Genomic DNA, 20113 nt, shown 5'->3' on the forward strand with positions numbered 1-20113 from the left:
GTGTTGTGCAAATGGTAAATGTATTCAAAAGGGGAGAAGAGTCAGTTGGGCTCCAAAACCTGTAACTATTCAACATGAGTTGAGTTGAAGTCCTGTTTCCATGTGAGAAAGAGAGGTAAAAAGATAATTATCACATTGTTTTGGGTTAAATTACATCTCCCCAAATTCGTATGTTGAATCCTAATCCCCAGGGCCTCAGAATGTGACTACATTGGAGACAGTCTTTTACTGAAGTAATCCAGTCAAAACGTGATCCTTAGGATGAGCCTAATGGGATCATTATGGCAGACCCCTAATCCAATATGACTGTGTCCTTGTACAAAGAGGAAATTAGGACACAGACAGACACAGAGGAAGATGCAAGAGGAAGACAGCATCACCGAGTCAAGGAGAGAGACCTCCGTAGGAACCAACCCTGCCACACCTTGATTCTTGCCTTCCAGCACCCTGGAGAATTCTGGAGACTTCTGACCTCCAGAATTGTGAGAACATATGTATCTGTGTACCACCAGGCTATGGTACTTCGTTATGGCAGCGTTAGCAGACTGATATACTGAGGTGAGATCCAGCCTCGAGGGGCCAAGAAAAGCTTGGGCGAGGTTCCAGAGTCATGAACTGACATGAAGTGTGCAGGAAAATAGGGCTTCCAGATGGTTCAGTGGTAAGGAATCCACCTGCCAATGCAGGAGATGCAGGAGACTCGGGTTCAATCCCTGGGTGGGGAAGATTCCCATGGAGAAGAAATGGCAACCCACACCAGTATTCTGGCCGAGATAATCCCATGGACAGAAGAGCCTGGAGGGCTACAGTCCATGGGGTTGCAAAGAGTCAGATGTGACTGAGCACGCAGGTGCAGGGTAAAACAAGTCAACAAGTTTCAAGGCAAAGTGCGAGTGAAGAGTAGTGGGTGATGAGGTCTTGGCTAAAAGCCTGATGGGGCACGAAGACCTTTTGATACATTCTCTCATGCCGGCCTTTTTCCTGGGGGTAGTGGGGAGCCACTCCATAGCCAAAAACAGGGAATGGTGTGGTCAGATGCCAATCTGGTGACTGTGTGGGGCTTCTTAGGAGGAAGATGGGTCTGGGGGCAGAGTGACCAGTTGAATAAGTGTGGCCAAGATGATCGTGGCCAGTGGTGGCCAAGATGGAGAGGAGAGAACACTTTAGGCAGTGAAACTGACTGCGTGGTAAAGAAGCAGAAATCTCAGTTACTCAGAAGTTTTAGTTCATACAATTGGTGACACAGCTCACAAGGTTGTGGGATGAGGTATGGATGCAGGGACTGCCATTAACTTTTCAGTCCCTTTGGAGAAAAAAGGTCCAAACTATACTAAAATAACATCAATCAAAACTTTGTGCTGAATCCACATTATACTTTCCCCCAACAAAACATAAAGTACCAAGACACACATTTAGATAATACATAAATCAGCAACATGCTCGGTCGCTTTTCTCAGAAATTCATCTGGTTGAAATCAAGGATATAAATATTTGGATATATATCCAGACGCTCAGCTGAATGAATAAATAACTAAAAAAGCAGACAGTCATTATACACAATATATTTACATTTGAAAGTTTCACCTAATCTTCGAAATGAAACTTAAGTAGATGTTTGTTTGGTCCTGTCCTACATGGTTAAGTGGAAATGCTTTTTAATTTGCTTATCCATCACCCTAAACATTGCTTTGCTCATGATATTCTCCTCCAATATCATGCTACTCTCAGTTGCCTTCAGGATAAAATCCAAGCTGCTCAGCATGCCATGTAAGACCATGCATAATATTTTGTAATAGTTTATAAGGGAAAAGAATCTGGGAAAAAAACAGATCTATATGAATCATCTTGATGTATACTTGAAACTAACACAACATTGTAAGTCAACTACACTCCAATGAAACAAACAAACAACAACAAAAAGACAGAAGGAGAATAAAAGATATAATTAAAAAACGAAAAGAGTGTGCTCCTGGTTCTTCAACCTCAGCATCTGTGCTGCCTCGATGGGCATCTTCCCTCCACTCCAGCCTCACAGACCTCCTTGCACACACGTGTGTATCCACAGTGCCCTGTGTCTGCTGAGCCCACGGCCTGTCACATCCCCATGGCGCCTCACCTGAGTCACATCTCCATAAGCAAATCCAGCTGCCTGTCCCTCATTTCCTCAGTGGGATTTCTTAATTCCTCGACTCTGATGGGGAATTTTTGTTTGCCTCCAAAGCAAATGGATTCAGTGTGTTGCTTATGAAAACCGCCAGGAAGGAACCGGGAGGTGAGGGGAACTATTCTCCCCGATCTTGGCCAAGGAAAGAGTCTCAAACCCCAGACGGTGACAGAAAAGAATGGAAACCCTGTGAGTCAAAAAGATTGTAAAAACTGAGCATATCTATCAATGCAGAACTTAACCATATATTCACAATGTACATGCATTTATTCATTTACAAATTATAGTAAAGTACTACTACAAGAATACATTGTGCATGTGATGAAATACATAAAATAACATTGAAGAAAACTAGGTTTACCTCAAATAGAAATACTGCTTAATACTTTTCATCCTAATTACAGCATTCTAACAGCCTGTGGACTAGGTTGAATACTCTATTTTGGATACCAGCCTATGAGTTTAAGAAACAGTTGCTAGGGCCTGTATGTTGGCTGACTCCAGAAGGGCACCATTTACATTTTCTGTGAATGGTGCTCCCCAACTTTGCTCCAGGCACAAGAGGCACAACACTTGTGCGTGGGGGCCCTGTGAGAGTTTCGTCAGAGACAGACCCTGAGGACGCGCTTTCCAAGGAACAGACTTCGCGTGAGCTGAGTGAAAAGGCATGTGGATTTCTTGCTGGCCCTCCCAGTCACACCCAAATCGGGAGATCCTCATCATTGTCAAACAGTCTCCTTGAGAGGATAACACATGTGCCAGACACATGACGCTGATACAGAGCTGGAGCCACATGCCCTGGTCAAAGACTGTAAGAGCTGGAAGGGCCTGCATTTCAGAGGTGAGGAAACTGGGGCGCAGGAATGCTTCATAGTGAATCATTGACCAAAAAGTGTTAGAATTTCCTGACCATTGCTCTTTCCACAATATTACACTGTCACCTTAAGATCAGCAAACAGAATGTTTACGATGTCTACTAACTATAAGGCTTTGTGCCTAAAATAAAAGTTATTATTTTATGATGGCTCAAATTCATCACAATAAATGATAATAACTCAGACAACCAGTCCATCCTAAAGGAAATCAGTCCTGGGTGTTCACTGGAAGGACTGATGTTGAAGCTGAAATTCCAATACTTCGGGCACCTGATGCAAAAAGCTGACTCATTTGAAAAGACCCTGATGCTGGAAAAGACTGAGGGCAGGAGGAGAAGGGTACGACAGAGGATGAGATGGTTGGATGGCATCACCCACTCAGTGGACATGGGTTTGGGTGGACTCCGGGAGTTGGTGACGGACAGGGAGGCCTGGCGTGCTATGGTTCATGGGGTCGCAAAGAGTCGGACACAACTGAGCGACTGAAATGAACTGAACTGAACTGAAATATAGAGCATTTACCATATGTCAGATAGTGTTCTAAGTGATTTACATGGATTCCCTTATTCAATCTTCATAACTACTCTATTAGGAACACAACATTATGACACCAATTTTACCAAACAGAAAACTGATAAACAACGTAACAGAAATTAATTTGCTAAGCCAGGGTTCAAACCACACAACCTGACTTCAAAACCTACTCTACAACATATATATATACACTGCCTTCCGTAATCAATGACATCGATAATGTGCAGGACAAAAGGTGTTCATTAGTATCCTTTTTCTTTGCAACTGTCATAATCAGAATACTTTTTTCCCCTTTGCATTAAATACCAGAATTTTTTAATCTCTCTTCCCTTCTCCATCTTCCTGTCTATCTCTTATCTCCATCTATATCTCTATTTCCTTCCTCCCCCAGTCTCTGTCCCTCTTGTCTCTCTATTTCTTTCTGTTACACACACACACACACACACACACACACAGTTATAACAATGTCTTCGAGGTCTTTTAATTTTAGCAGAAAGCATCAGACAATTCTTATAATCCTATCAGCAAATTCTGAACTGACAGTCTCTCTTGATTGCCTATGACATAGATTGCAGCTCTCACTAGAGACCTTTCTTTCACTGGATCTCAGTCAGTGACTACAAAGAAATTATTTGTTTCCTCTTATTTTCAAGAACTGTGTTTCTCTGGACTTCCTTGATGGTCCATTGTTTTAAGACTCCAGGCTTACTCTGTAGGGGGCATGAGTTCTGTCCCTGTTCAAGGGACTAAAGTCCCACATGCTGAGTTGTCCAGACCAGGAAAAAAAAAAAGAATTGTATTTCTCTGTCTTCCCCAGAGAACAGACAGTTGCACTTGGGATGTGCCGCTTTCATCTCATATCCAGTGTCCGGCATGCAGTGTGTTGTAAATGTAGGAAGGAAGGCGGGAGGGAGAGAGGGAGAAAGGGAAGGAGGAAGTGAGGGAGGAATATATGAAAGACTGCATGATCCACATTTTCTGGATCACCTGTTCCTGGAGAAGGAGTTCACAGGTGAAATGGAAATAACATCTCCGTTCACCCAGTGGCTCTGGTCTAACCCCCTAGGGTCAGCCTTGGCGCCTTCCCTTCTTCATGCTGCACAACAGACCCACCAGCAAAAAAAAACCTCTGGGCTCTCTCTTCCCAACCACCTCAACCCTGCCCTGATGTCACCAGTGTCCAATCCACCATCTTTCCTTGCCTAGTTTTCCGTCCGCCCCCAGCCTGTCCTCCCTGCCTCTGCGCTTTCTCTGCTCTAGTCTACCAATAAGAGGCAGTCAGAATGTTCCTTGCAGAACCCTTTGATGACAACCCCCCTCCGCCAACACTTACCACTCAGAGTAAAAGTGAAAGTTCTCTCTATGGCTCATCAGGCCCCGAGGTGACCAGTGCCCACTCCCATCTCCCTTTTCCTCCCTCGGTCACTTCACCCTGGCCACACTGCCTCCTCCCTTCCCTACTCGGCATCATTCTCGTCCCACTGTGGGAAGCTGAACAACAGCTCCCAAACACGCCCATGTTCTAATTCCCAGAAACTTCTGTAGCAAAAGGGACTTAGCGAAAGTGATTAATTAAAGGATCTTCATATGAAGAGATTATCCTGCGGGCCCAAACTAACAATTTTCCTTATAAGAGGGACCAGAGAAGTCCGACTGGAAGGCAAGGGGAAGCTGGGGACTTCTGTGGTAGTCCAGTGGTTAAGACTCCATGCTTCCACTGCAAGGAGCGCAGGTTCCATCTCTGGTCAGGGAACTAAGAACCTGCATGCTGCATAGCATGGCCAGGAAAAAAAAAATAAAGGTGAAGCTGAAAGCTGGGGAGAAAGGGAGATGTGACGTGGGCCACGAGTGAAACTTGAACACTGCCCCTAAAGAGTACTGTGCTGCGCTCAGGTACTCGGTCCTGTTGGACTCTTCGTGACCCCGTGGACTGTAGTCCACCTGGCTCTTCTGTCCTTGGGACTTTCCAGGCAAGAATGCTGGGGTGGATTGCCATTTCCTCCTCCAGGGGATCTTCCGGACCCAGGGGTCAAACCCACATCTTCTGCATCTCCTGCATCGCGGGAGGATTCTTTACCACTGAGCCACCAGGGAAGCCCTTTCTAGGAGCAAGGGGGGATGGGGGTTGGGGGGGAGGGCGATGGGAACACACTCTCCCTGGAATCTCCAAAAGGAACCCAGCTCTGATGACTCCTTGTTTCAGCCCCCAAGACTGACTCCCGATTCTGATCTCCAGAATGCTGGAGAATAAATTCGTGTGGTTTGGAGCCACTGTGTTCCTAAGTAATTTGTTAGGGCAGCTGCAGGAAATTAACATACCCGTTATTTTGTTTTATGTTTCTCTATGGCACTGTCCACTGGGCATATTTTATATTTACTTCTTTATGTGTCCATCTGCTCTCTCTCCTGCTATGATGCAAAGTGCAGGGGAGCCTGGACTTTGTTTTCTTCCCTGTTGTACACCCAGAACCTGGCCCAATAACTATCTGTTGAATGAATAAATAAATGATGTATTTTAATTAATTGATCAACACCCGGAAGTGGCTGAGCCTCAATACGAGGTTGGTTGAATACAAAGTTATTAACTTGCATTCCATCTTCTCTGATCTGTCCAGACAGGTAGAAACACACACAAAGGAGAACAGGTATAGTTGCAGCCCAAGGTGTTCAGTTGCTCAGTGACTCTTTGCGACCCCATGGACTGTAGCCCACCAGGCTCAGACTTTGTCCATGGGATTTCCTAGGCAAGAATACTGCAGTGGGTTGCTATTTCCTTCTCCAACGTATCTTCCTGACACAGGGATGGAACCCATGTCTCCTGCATTGGCAGGCATATTCTTCATGACTGAGCCACCTGGGAAGTCCAAGAAGAATTCAATACAGGGAATCAAAAGAGGGTGAAGAGCCTTTTGGGTTCACAGTAGCTGGAACATTAATGGAACATCAGCAGCCCAAGTGACCCACCCCAAAGCAGCCCAGGAGGAGAACAACCCCCAGCAGCAAGCCTGCTAGGAAGATGGTGATCCCCGTTCAATGCAGAGGTTCCAGCACCCACTCCTTGGAGCTGGGAGGAGCATGGAGCTTGAGCTGGTCACCCTCATGCCCTCCACTCCCGGGCAAGACCAGTCACCTGTCTTCATGTCATGCATTTCCACTCCGCATGGAATAAAGAACTGCAGTGGGGGTGGGGTGGGGGTTGAGAAGCTGGGATTAAGCCTGTCCTTCTCACTGAATGATGCTGAGTATCATCTCTTAAAAGGAGTTCACACATAGGAGCTGAGTTTGATTTTATATTGTATGACCCCTTAGCAAACTTAGAGTTAATTAGATTCAATATTTGCTTTAGGGAACTACGGATCTTAAGAACTTAGAAACCATGTGTTACTATCAAATAGTTTTTCCTGTGGCTGGCACCAGTCAGAGATGCCAATACTTCTGCTCCCTCCTATTTCTGTTTGGTTCAATGGTGGTGGCAGGCTAATTTCTGATGAAATCAACACTTTGCCAAATATAAAAATAATGGTCTGATATGCCGGGAATGATGGAGATCATGACAATGATAGTTCATCTTCAACGATCAGGACAATAATGATTCAGGATGTTGATGGTTGCAGGAAGTTACATGGATGCCTCTGTCTTGAGGAAAATATACCCAGTCCTCACTTTTGAAAGATTGCTTCTTTTTTTTTAAACTAACACGGTGGTAAGTGGATATAAAGGCTGGAAGGCGGCTTGAATGCCTCTGTTTGAACTTTGCCTCCTCCGTGGAGACTCTCTTGACTCCTTCGTGCACCCTCGGGCACTCCCAGGATACCCACAGCACTCTGCTTGCTCACTCCTCTATTTCACCAAAATACACAACTTGCCAGTCTGTCTCTTATACCACATTGTTATTTCTTGAGAGAAAGGGCTCTGTCTACAGACCCATCTCCCTCCCAAATGCTCAACACAATCCCAGGCAAGGTTTGCCAGGTACCTAAATACAAACCATACACTCTGCTTGGTGATTTTAAAAAAGGACCTTGTGCTTGAACAAAAGAGACATGATTTATACACCAAAAACAACTAGGAAAAAATACAGAGTAGGAAATAATTACATATTAAATTAGCAATACATACAGTTAGTGCATTTCACTAAAGGAGTTAATTGGAAACCAGAAAGGGGAGAAATGAGTATAAACTGGGGTTTTCATAGATTTGTAGAGTAATTATTTTTGTTAGCCAGAAGTAGAAGGATTACAAATATGCTGTCTTCACATTAAAGAACTGTGTCAATATGAATTTGGGTGGGGGGATGTTGGGAAAAAAAATCATCTTGATCTATAAAGATGATCTGTTTAGCCCTGAAATGCTTTTTATGTCTTGATAATATTCATAATCATAATCTTTATTAGGCTATCAATCTAATACAAAGATCATCAAAGTTCTTTGTTTAAATATCCCACGGGTTAAACATTAACACCGACGCTAAGTGTCTTACTACTAGTGAAATCGTTTTATCTCATCAGATATTTTAGTTATATTGGTGTCGAAAGGGCAAGCTGAGTAACAGAGGTAACATTTATTGACTATATATGAAGTACTATCTGTGAACTTAGAAACGCTCAGGAGGAAACACTGGTACCTGACTGTAGTCTTGACTTTCACAAACTGTAGTTTTGTTTTACAAAATCACGTTGATGGAGGAAATTTAACCAGACAGAAAAACGGCACTTGACGTCAGTCACAAAGGAAAGGATTTGAGCAACAATTTCTGCTCACTCACAAGCGAACTTTTTTTTTTAATTTTGATTTTCTGCTCATCATGGATTTTTTTTAGCATCCATTTTTAAAACTTTCATTTATTTTTTGGCCAAGCCCCATGGCATGTAGGGTATTAGTTCCCCAACCAGGGATCAATCCATGCACCCTGCGGTGGAAGGGTGGAGTCCCAACCCCTGTACCACGAGGCAAGTACCCTCAAAAGGGAACTCTGAAAAAAGGCTTTGCCCATGGTACAGAGAAGCAATCATAAAACACACACTTTAAATGTACTTTCCAATTCTTGTAATTTTGAGCCGTTCTGGGTGAACCGTGGAATGACTCATTTCATCAGCCCTACTCTTTAATAGATACTGACATCCAAGGAACATAACACCACGCATCTTTCCCTGGTCACTCAGAGCAAAATAAAGCACCAGTTATGCCATCTGCAGGAGCAGGTGTGCCTGTTTCAGGGCATTCCTTACCTTCACAAAGAGGTTAATCTCGGGGCTTGCGGAAGCCGATTCATTTCCTTCTGAAACATCATCAGCAGAATAGCTGGTAGGGGAGGTCTCATGGGTGGAGAAGGCTCTGCTATTCTGGATGGTGAAGCTCGAAGGAGAAGGCAGGTCTGCCTCCATCTCACTTCCATTCTCCTGGGGTTCCTCTGGATCGGACCCCTGGGGCTCCTCTGGGTCGGACCCCTGGGGCTCCTCTGGGTCAGACCCCTGGGGCTCCTCTGGGTCAGACTCCTGGTCCTTGGTTGGTGAGAACAATTCTTCCAAGGAGATGTCCTTATCCTCCGTGGGTTCCCCTGGGTGGGGGTCCTGAGCCTTAGAACATGTTTCATCAGGCAGGACGTATTCTCCTGTTTCTGGCTGTAAAGAGGCCGAGGTTCTCCCCTGATGCCCAACAGTGTACACGGCCACAGAGTCATATTTGTGGTTTTCCAGCTCATTGACATATAAGTTGTCTCCCCTCCTCACATCTTCATGGACTTCATCGTAGAGGGGACCTCCGTTTTCTTCTGGGTCTGAATTCTCGTACACCCTCTCTGTTTGGACTCTGTTGTAGATGATGGTGCTGTAGTTTTTGTCATTCATGTTTATTGATCTGATAGATCCTTTCGCAAGCAGACCCAAGTAGGTCTGAGATGAGGAAAGGGCTAGAGGATACTGCACCTCTAGCAGAGGAATCAACAGGCTTTTGAAACACAGCAACCAGCCACAGCTATCAATGACAGGTCTCTAACAATCATTTACTGGAGACTTTAGTCGGCAAACCACAAGTCCATTGGACATAAGATAAAGCTTACACAGTCAGTTAACTCCTTCACGCCTGATATTTTCAAGCAGACTCTGTGGTTTTTCTCATTGCCAGCAACTCCAAGATTCTTTGGATCAACTAGAGGTTGAATTATCTTCCCAGTACACATTGAAATTCTGAATCGTTAGCCATTTGTCATTAAGTAGAGCTCCTTCTTCCAACTACCTCCAAATGCTGACAACATTCAAGAAGTCCCTGCTGTTCAGTGGAAAACAATTCTGTGCAATCATAACTCATCCGAGAAGAGCTGAATTTGTTACTCAAAACAACTGTTTGAGCATTGATGCCCTGTGATAAATGAGCTGTATATGTTCCAGTTAGGTGATGGATGCCATTTATGTTTCTTATCTGGAAACACCATGAGGTGATTCAATGGCAGAAGGAAAACAAGATAAGTGCTCTGTTCTATGGTCACATCAGTACAGATCACCCAAGCTAAGGCACTCAAAAGATTTATGGCTTGGGTTTTATTTTTCTCTCTTCAACTTGCATGTGATCATCACAGTCAACACACCTTCACAATAACCCTTTTAGGTGCAGGATACTAATTGAGCACTAAACGCTTGAGTTAGAAGACACACTCTGTCCTCAAAGGACTTCTAAAGCAAAAAACTTTATGCACAAGCTGTCTAGCTGATGTCATCTACAGACGCCACAAATACACAGGCTCTTTGTTTTTTAACCTGGTACTCTAATCTGCTAATTCCTGCTTCCCTTCAGCACACCATGTACATCGTTCTCTTTCAAATAATAACCCAGGTGGGTTGTAAAGGGACTTTTAATGTCTAGAAATCACGTGAAAACTGAGAAGTAACCTGCCTGGTTGACAGGTTTCAAAGCACCTGATGAACAGCTTACTGACAAAACTTCATTGTACCCTTGCCTCCAGTGCTGCATTCAAGAATCTTCTAAAGTGAACTAGAGCATGATTTCTAGAAATCTAGCTTTGTGGATAGCTTAAAGAACAGATCAAAGGAAAGATGCCAGAGACAGACTTTAAAGTCTATCGATGCTACCCCTTTATTTTATTGAAAAGTGAAGTCTGATAGGTCCGAATGCCTGACCGATTACCATAGTTCCCATAGTCCGGTGTTTATAACTCAGTGGAGCCCCAGTTTAAACCCTTGTCACAATCTCAGCATGGGAGAAAACCTAAACGGTCATTCATTCTAAATGATTTTACATTTGAAGGCAGCCCGGAACCTAGAAAAGGGAAGCAAATGGTCCAAGTTCTCACAGTGAGTTAATACTAAGCTGATTTCAATTGTGATTTCTTAACCTCCAGCTCAGTGATCTTCCTGTCACTCACTCCCTTCCTAAGTCAGTGTTTTCCAACTTTTTCTCCTGATCATAAAACCTCCCAACTCACCCCATCCCTAAAAGATTCTTTTTAGATATTTCTCCCATGTAATTAAAATACTGCCGATATACTACATATCTGTTAACATACTGTATATACATCTGTGCTTTATACATCCAAAAAAAAAAGTAATTTTTTTTCGCTGAAGAACTAGTTTTCACTCTTCCGGATGTAGTATCGCTTCTTTTGAGAATTATGTGCTTCCACTGCTAGAACCATTCCAGGGTTCTAGGGTGACCCTTTGTGCCATCCTCCATCAAAAATATGTGCCATCCTGCATCATTTCCAAATAATAATATCCTACAATCTGAGCTTATGTACTCCGCATGCTACCAGGTCCCTACCAAGATGACTTGGTGTGTCCAAGGCGGCCGGTTAAACTTAGGGCCCAAGATCACACAGATATTTTATACATTCAGCCCCCTTGTTAGCCTATCTCAGGACATGCCTATCATGATTTAGTTATAGGTTGCAATACGGAACTGGTCATCCTGTTAAAGCATAAATCAGATCATCTCTCTCTCTGCTCAAACTCATATAATGGCTCCTCAAAGTCCTACAGTGACACACATGCATTCGTGCGTGCTCAGTCGTGTTTGGCTCTTTGTGACTCCATGGACTATAGCCCGCCAGACTCCTCTGTCCATGAGATTCTCCAGGCAAGAATACTGGAAGGGGTTGCCATTTCCCCCTCCAGGAGATCTTCCAGACCCAGGGATCAAACCCAAGTCTCCTGTGCCTCCTGCATTGGCAGGTGGGTTCTTTACCACTAAGTCACCTGGGAATCCCTGTAGTGACCCGTGACCGACAAAGCCCAGGAAAATCTATACCAGCTTTCCTATGCCCACTTTTCTCCCCCTGGCTTATGCTGCTGCAGAGGATATGGCCTTGTTGCTGTGCCTGGAACACTCTGGATCCTTACACTGGCTGTTCCCCCTACCTGGAATACATTCCCCTTGGATATCTGCATAATCAACTCTCCAAACTCTTCTAAGTTCCTGCTCATACATCCCTTTCTCAATAAGGCCACTCCAACTGACTTATGTAAAATGATGACCTATCCCAACTTCTATCTCTGCCCTCTCCCCATTACTAAAAGCCTTTACCTGGCTTTCTATTTATTTTTTCCATAGTATGTATCACCTTCTAATAAGATATATACATTACTTATTTATTATATGTCTTGACTTTGTTTTCTGTCTTCTACCACTGGAGTATAAGTCCTATATGGGCACAGATCTCTGTCTGCTTTTTCATTATGGTTTCAAGCACCTAGAATAGTGCCTGGCACATATTATTCAATACATTATTTGTTGAATCCATTTTTGTGATTGTTTGGTATCTTTGTCCTCCACTGGACACGCAAAGCCCATGACTATTTTTCTCATCAATGCATACCTAAAGTCTAACAGACATCTGACACATAATAGGTGCTTATTAAATATTTATTTTATAAACAACTAAAATGGAGATGAATCTAGAATTCAAGCCATTTTACTCCTGGCCCATTTTCTTCCTGTGTTATCTCATCACTATACTATAAACTCCTGCAGAAAGAAGCTGGGTCTCCCATAGCACTTTGTATACAACAAGTTGGCTTGTTTGCTTATAAAAGGAAGAGTCCCTCAGCCAATTAATCAATTAGGAAGTATTCTGAGCGCCCCGTCTGACTGTGACATATAACCTAGGGAAAGAAACGAGACATACATTCATTTTCTCGAGAAGTTCTAAGAAAGAACCTGTGTGCTTTCTGAAACACAAGTTTGCTTATATCACACCCATGTTTGGAAATCTTCGATGAAAACACATACAGGAGGATGTCTGTTTCAAGATTTTTCACAAATGGAACCAAGTCCATCTGTCCAGCCAGCGTCTCCCTCAGCAACCTCCCTGAAAGTCCTGTTCTGCAGCAGAAAAGTGGCTCTTCCCTGAATACACGGTCCCATTTCCTGCCCCTATGCTTTTACACGTATGGTGCCTCCACGGGGCAAAATGCTACTCATTCCACCAGATATAGGATATAAATATACATAAGGCATGATCGGATGTGCACACACAACTGAGGAAATATACAAATTAGCTATTCCACAAAAAGGATCCAACTGGGACTACAGCAGCCCTGCCCATTCATTGTCTTAGATAACTGGGGGGCCAGCGTCTAGTCAACTGTGGGGCCAGCGTCTAGTCGTCTGCGTTGCAAGTACAAAGACTCAATTTGGTAAGTTTATACAGGGCTTTTCAAACACTGTAGAACTGAGTCACCTTAACCAAACTGAAAAACAAAACAGAACAAATATCAGTTTATCAACATAAAGGCCAATTTATTAATTTACCCCCCAAAGCATAACTGCCCCATCGACCTGAATATCTGCTCAAGATAATAAGCATGATCTCTTCACAGCAGCAAAGTCTACACAGAGAATCAGTTAAGGTAATATCCTCACATTATGATTATACGATGTCTCTAGGATCTGACACAATACCCCTAATTTAAAAACCCAAATCAGTGATTTGTGCATTTTCTTATCCTGATCAGTCTTATTAGGAATTTTTCAATTCTATTTCTTTTTAAAAAATGTTTGACTTTATTAATAATCTCTATTGTTTCTTTGTAATTTCATTAATTTCCGCTCCTATCTTTATTATTTCCTTTCTTATCCCCTTTTTGGTTTTACTTTTTTGTTGCTGTTTGTTTTATATTCTAAGATAATTGTGAAAAAAAAAAGAAAAAAAAAAAAAAGATAATTGTGATGGACACATACCACTGTCATTTAACTTTTCTTCTTTTCTAATATATGCATTAAAAAAAATTTTCCTCTAAGGACAGCTTTATCTACATCTTGCAAGTTTTGATATGATTTAGTTTCCTTGTCATCCAGTTCAAAATACTTCCCATCTTCTGTATAGATTGTTTTCCTTTATCCATGAGTTACTTATAAATATATCAATCTATTTTAGAACAGTTGAAGATTTTCTAGGTATATTTTTGCTATTGATTTTTAGCTTAATTTCACTGTAGTCAGACAAAACCGTTGTTATGATTTTAATCTACTAAAATTTGTTTTGAGATAAGTGGGAGTGACCTCATGGCTGCAGGGTTTCAGAAGAGGGCAAGGTCCCCTGGGTTGAGCGTTAAGGAAAAGGGAAAGTGAGTATCTTAGATGGTAGAAGAGACCCAGACAATGAAGTGGAGAAGGGTGATTAAGGTATGAAATGTGATGCCAAATCAAGAATTCACAGTGATGGAGATAAACCAGACTGGCTGGTGTATGCGGATTCTGGGGGAAAAAATAAGAGAAGTTGGCAATACTGAGGTTGACTGTGGATAACCTTGAATGCCAAGATCAGAAATCTGAGTTTTATGTTCAGAGGATGATATGGAGGATGAGCAGACACATAACACAGAAAGTCATTCAATTCCAGAATGATTTACACTCCAACTGGCTTTAAGACAGAGACATGTGCTCAGAGAAAACCACTTCCCGTAGCTGGTGTGGCTTGTTGGAGCAATGTGGTCTACTGACACGTCACAATGCAACAACCACATTTCAGTGTGGGCACGGGGAGTGGGTAGAAGGCATCTGAGAACTTGGGATGGTTGTGCTAACTGTGAACGTGCCCCCACTCCCCTGGCAATCTCGCGTCCTTGGAGTTCCATCTAACACCATTCCCAACCGGTCACTGAATAGCTTTATTTTTGTAACCTTCATCTCATTGTTTCAAAGTTCTGAATTTCATTCCTCACAATTTTGATTCTGCCATCATAGCCCGCCATAGGTATCTCTTAAAATTTCACCAAACTTTCTTACTTCTCAAATTGTGAAGTCTTCCATGTCTTGACTTGTCCTTACATTAGTTGGTCTACCTCAGTGCTACTTTAGATTATACGCTCTGGGAGAAAACCTAAAGGTCCTACAAGCCTGAGTAAAAGTCATTTATATATGATGTTTTATTACTTAGAGGAAATGACAAAATAGAAAGAAGGATAATATTAAATATTAGGAAGGTGAGCGATAGAATGCTCTTTGCTCAAACTTGAATTTAACTTGAATGGAAGGGACGACAAGGTTGTTTAAATAAATTTGATAAAGAAATTGAACACGGAGAAATGATGTCATTTTTTAAAGAGAATGAACTACACACCCTCAAGCCCTCAGGCTGCTTCATCCTCCCCCTGCCCCGGCCACGCTGACTTACCCAGGCTGGGAACACACCCTGAACCCAGAGCCCCACCCTCACTGACGTCTCCCGGTCGTCCCCTTGCCCTTCCTCTTTATTCAGACTGAGTCTTGTTTTCTCTCTCCACTTCCTCCCTCTGCTGTCTCCGACAGGACCACAGCCTGACCCCTTAGTAGCTGTCTGTCACTTCCCAAGAACCTCCTATCACTTCTCTGGAACCTTGGGTACAAAAGAAGAGCAACTGGAAGCAGATGGACTTGCAGATGCTCAAATAACTGCCCAGGGAGCCAGCTTCAGAGAGAGGCGAGGAGAGATGGGGATGCCCCGAGCTGCGCTTTGCCTGCATGTTGAAGGGACTTGAGGAAATACCAAGTTTGCTCAGTATTTAATGAAGCATTACTGGGCTGCTTTGCATTCTTCAGCCTAAAGGGAACGTGCGTTCTTTCCACCATAGACAACTTGACTGCTCTGAGCTCTCACCCCACCTTCTTCCAGTACATTTCTCCATCTTTGGGAATTTTACTTTGTGGTGTGAAGGGTTCCAGGGTTTTAATATTTGGGGATTTTTTTTTTTTCTCCGAAGACATCCAGGAAGTTTGGCTGGGTATTATAAAACTAAAAGTAATCTATCTCAGTCATGATCTGAGTCATCACTCTGTATGTTGTATACTTCTCTAGATAGTCTTCATTCATATCCGAGGGGCACTGGTTCCAGGATGTCCCAGGGATCCCCAAACCCACGGATGGTCCATCTCTGATGTAAAATAGAGTATAGGCGCCCTCCATATCCTTGGGTTCTGTATAACAAATACAGACCGGACTACAACTATAATGTAAACTGTAACTCTGAACCATCCAGAAAAGATGAAGGGCTGCGGGCTTTGAAGATGAAACATGAGGAATGATTCCACTGGGTTGGGAATGAAAGCCTGAGTAAACCGTCCTTTCACACTTCAATTTTATATTTTCCAAACTGTATCGCCCAAGGCCACTGCCTTCAAGTTATTCCACAATAAACACACTTACCTGGAAATAAGTACGCAGCTGCCATTTTCAGCTTCTTAGGTTCCTGCTGTGGCATCAAAGATGTCTGTGTTTTTATATTAAGGAGATTTCTTTCCATTATAAATGCAGTTCATGCTTATTATAAAAAAGATATTAAGAATTATTTGCAATTCCACTATCCAAAGGTAATTATGTTAATTTTCTCTTACTCCTTTTCTACCCATATATTGTTAATCGGAATTATGGTTATCTTTGTATTCTGCTTTAAAAATATTGACATTATACAGTATATTTACATGGAATTTAAGTGCATTTATATAAGAGCAGTATTTTCCAGTCAACTCAAAATTAGCTGATATAATTTGTCAATGTAGAAAATTCAAACACTTTTTTTTTTGTCAAGCCAAATGACTTTTTAAAAGGCAAAGGATTTTGTTCAAATAAGTGACGGGCCCAACTAACCAGACAATAAAATGGGGAGCTCTTTGATCATTCCTGCCTCTGTGCACTCTCCAGGTTGTGACGTGTGACTCTGTGGCAACACCAGGTGATATTCACAGCAGCGCAGAGCTCACAGAATGCAAGGGAGCTCAAGACTACCTATGATTTCCTTTAAATATCCCTACCTGCAGATAAGGTACTCAATTTATCTACACGTTTAAATTCTCTCGTGGTTTTAATTTACCTTTGGGTGAGGAGTGGGCAGACCTGGGAAGCAGAAAAAGGAAACTATGGAATTGTGGGGTTAAAAAAAACAACAACATAAGGTTTCCTTAAGTGTTTCTTGTTTACAAAAATTATGAAGATGAAGGGCGAATGTTTCAGAACATGGGGTAAGGGAAACATCAGTGCCAAACAGACCCAACTCTCCCACTTACCTTTCCTGGGGCTTGGTTTCCTTATTTGTAAAAACGGAAATAACATCTTCTTCAAAGTGTTGGTGGAAAGTTTAAATGAAAAAAGTATGTGTGAAGCCTCAAAGCCTGGCAGATTGGACACCGTGTTCAGTGTTAGTTTCCAATCCTTCTCCCACAACTAAGCTGCATTTGTTTGAAAGCTCATAATGAAGAGATTCTGGAGGGGAAAAAATGAGTAAAAGTAACGTCATGACATGTTAGTATGTTAATGGAACTTAGTTCTACTCTGAACTGCATTTATTATTATGCATTTTGGGAGTTATTTTCTTTCCATAACCCTGATAACTCCTTTAAAACATAATTATATTTTGCATTTTTTGTATTAAGTGAAACCTGAAAGACATTTACAGACAGTATTTTGTACGATTGGCCAAGTACGCAGTAAGGCAGGTATTCCCAAGTCCACTTTACAGATTTGAAAGTCATGGCTCAGGCTGCTTTTCTGGTGCGTGTTTACAACACTAAGATTAGGGTCCCTCACATCTGACACTGAACTTTTTCCACAGCCCAAGATTGCTGTGATCATTAAAAGAAAAGAGTTGAAAATGTAAACTCTGTAAATGCATCTCTGTAGAGTCAGGGAAAATATCAGATGTCTGTAACTGAGCCAGAATGACAGATCATGCAATAAAAATGAATATGTTTTTATTAAAGGCAAGCCCAGTTTGTAAGAAGGATCAAGTTCAGAAACAAGCGGCGGGGTTTAGCAGCTCTGAATGTTTCCTTTCGCTCATACGCCACCAGGGGGCACTGTTACCCGCCCTCAGCGCGGACCTGCAGCCACCTCAAGAGCTGTTTCCTTCTTCTGGGCTAAAAATCTAGGTAATCGTTAAAGGTGACAGAATTCCTGGTCTGATGGCTTTTCCCCATTTCTTAACTGTTTTTCGTTGAGGATGAGGTGCCTCAAATTCAAAACATGTTTAAAATATTTTATCTATATATGTCATATTAGAGCTCAAGTCTCTTTAAAATTCCTTACAATTCATTTAATGAGTATTAAATTTTAAAATAAAGGAGAAAGGAGATCATGAAGACCATTTGACCTTCATACCAACCAGAGGGCAACTCATCTTTCTGTTTTACACCCGTGGAAAAAATTTCAGAGAAAGCAGTTTGTCCAAGGTCAGCCAGACAGTTAAGCAGAAAAGCCAAATCCACGTTCTTTACAGTTTCCTAGCTGAGACTATTAGTAAAAGCAAATCATGCCTCCGTAGAATTGTTAGACAAACAAAACAAATGGGATAGCACTTTAAAATGATATCAATTACAAAAATTCTTTGCAGCCCCTTCAAAATTTTTCTCTTTAGTAATTCTTTTTTCCTAGAGTCAATCTACAAACTAATTTTAAAGTGTTTTAACTCCAAGTAGTCCTAGCACTTTACCCCAAGTCTTAGCTCCTAACATGGATAATGTTCAAATTGAATAGAAAAAAAGAGCAGTGATATCTGTCTAAATTCTGGATTGTTCAGACCAAAATCTGATTTCATTTTGTTTATGTGTATACACATCTGTCTATATACACATAAAATTCTATTTGTACCTAACTTCCATACCAATATTCTGCGGCACTTTTAGTGTCCTGAATTCTGATGTTTGCAGCTTCCTTACTATCATTTAAGAAAATCTACTGTCACTGCTAATAATCATGGCATACAGTATCTGTACTATTAGTTCTACACTCTAAGGTCTTAAACTAAAAGCTAAGGAGACTCCTTGAATGAATAAACATGTACATACAATCTTGTACATGTACAGCTTACAGGATTAGGAATCATGGGGTCACTGTAGTTTCCATCTCTCTTATTCAGACTGTCAATCTAGTCCAAAAGCTGCTCGCTCTCTCTCTCCTACCACTATCTCTCAATCTAACTCCTGGTTTTACCAGGGTAACTAACCTACAATGCAGCTAAGGATACATGTCTTCCCGTCTCTTTCTTATCTATCACTCATGACCTGGATAGGTGATGCCTTCCCCATGAAACCCTGTCCCATCTCTCCAGACTTGTTTCCATGTCTGTTGCTGTGAGCATCATATTCTGCCTATTATAACAGCCTCATCTTACTTCCTTCACCAACAGCCTTTCTTTAAACCCTTTGGCCATGCCACACAGCAAGTGGGATCTAGTTCCTCAACCAGGAATCTAACCTGTGCCCCCTGCCATGGTAGCACAGAGTCTTAACCACAGGACTGCCAGGGAGGTCCCCCCCCCACATCTTTTTTATCTTGTCCCATTTCTTGACGAAGATAACAGTTTATCTTTAATATTTATCTTTAATATAAGTATAATATATTTAAATATTTATCTTTACATCCCCTAATGTTGTGCTTCTTAAACTTGATTATGTGTAAGAATTATACAGGGATCTTGCTGAAATACAGATTCTGATACAACAGGCCTGAGTGGGGCCTGAGACTCTGCACGTCCCAGAGAATCTAATAGTATGGGTTTATGGACCATGCTTTCAGGAGCTAGGCACTTGTACACTTTGCATAATATTTTGCACGTGGCAAGTGTTAACTCACATGTACTAGAAAATCTAAAGTTAGAAAGTAAATACAAATACAATGAGATAGCACTACACAGTCAACACTATGGCAACACCAGTGTTGGTGAGAATGTCTGAGTGCCTCGATTCTCATAAAAACATCTTCGAGGATGTAAAATAGTATACCTACTTTAAGGAAAGATCTGGTTGTCTTTTTTTTAAACAAAATTAATGTATACTTATCCTATATCTAGCAGCTCTTCTCCTATCTATTTACCAAAGAGAAATGAAAACACAAAAAGATCTGTACAGGAATGCTCAAAACAGCTTTATTCACAAGAGGCCCACACTGAAAATATTCCTGGCGTCCATTAACTGGTAAATGAATGAATAAATCATGGTATATCTATCCCATGCAACATATGTGTGTGTGTGTGTGCTCAGCTGCTGAGTTGTGTCTGACTCTTTGTGACCCCATGGACTGTAGCTTGCCAGGCTCCTCTGTCCATGGAATTATCCCCAA

The 20113-nt window shown here is 42.0% G+C and overlaps 1 protein-coding gene across 1 annotated transcript in view; it reads right to left on the minus strand.

Annotated features, from left to right (window-relative positions):
* The window catches only part of CLIC5 (chloride intracellular channel 5), a 163452-nt gene extending 153885 nt beyond the window's left edge, over window positions 1-9567 (minus strand). Inside the window, exon 1 of the mRNA XM_043907643.1 lies at window positions 8802-9567. Within this exon, the coding sequence (XP_043763578.1) occupies window positions 8802-9419 (618 nt within the window). The 5' untranslated portion in view covers window positions 9420-9567. The remainder of the gene's footprint in view (window positions 1-8801) is intronic.
* Window positions 9568-20113: the final 10546 nt, after the last annotated feature.

This window comes from Cervus elaphus, chromosome 7 (assembly GCF_910594005.1).
Source record: "Cervus elaphus chromosome 7, mCerEla1.1, whole genome shotgun sequence".
NCBI classification, from domain to species: domain Eukaryota; kingdom Metazoa; phylum Chordata; class Mammalia; order Artiodactyla; family Cervidae; genus Cervus; species Cervus elaphus.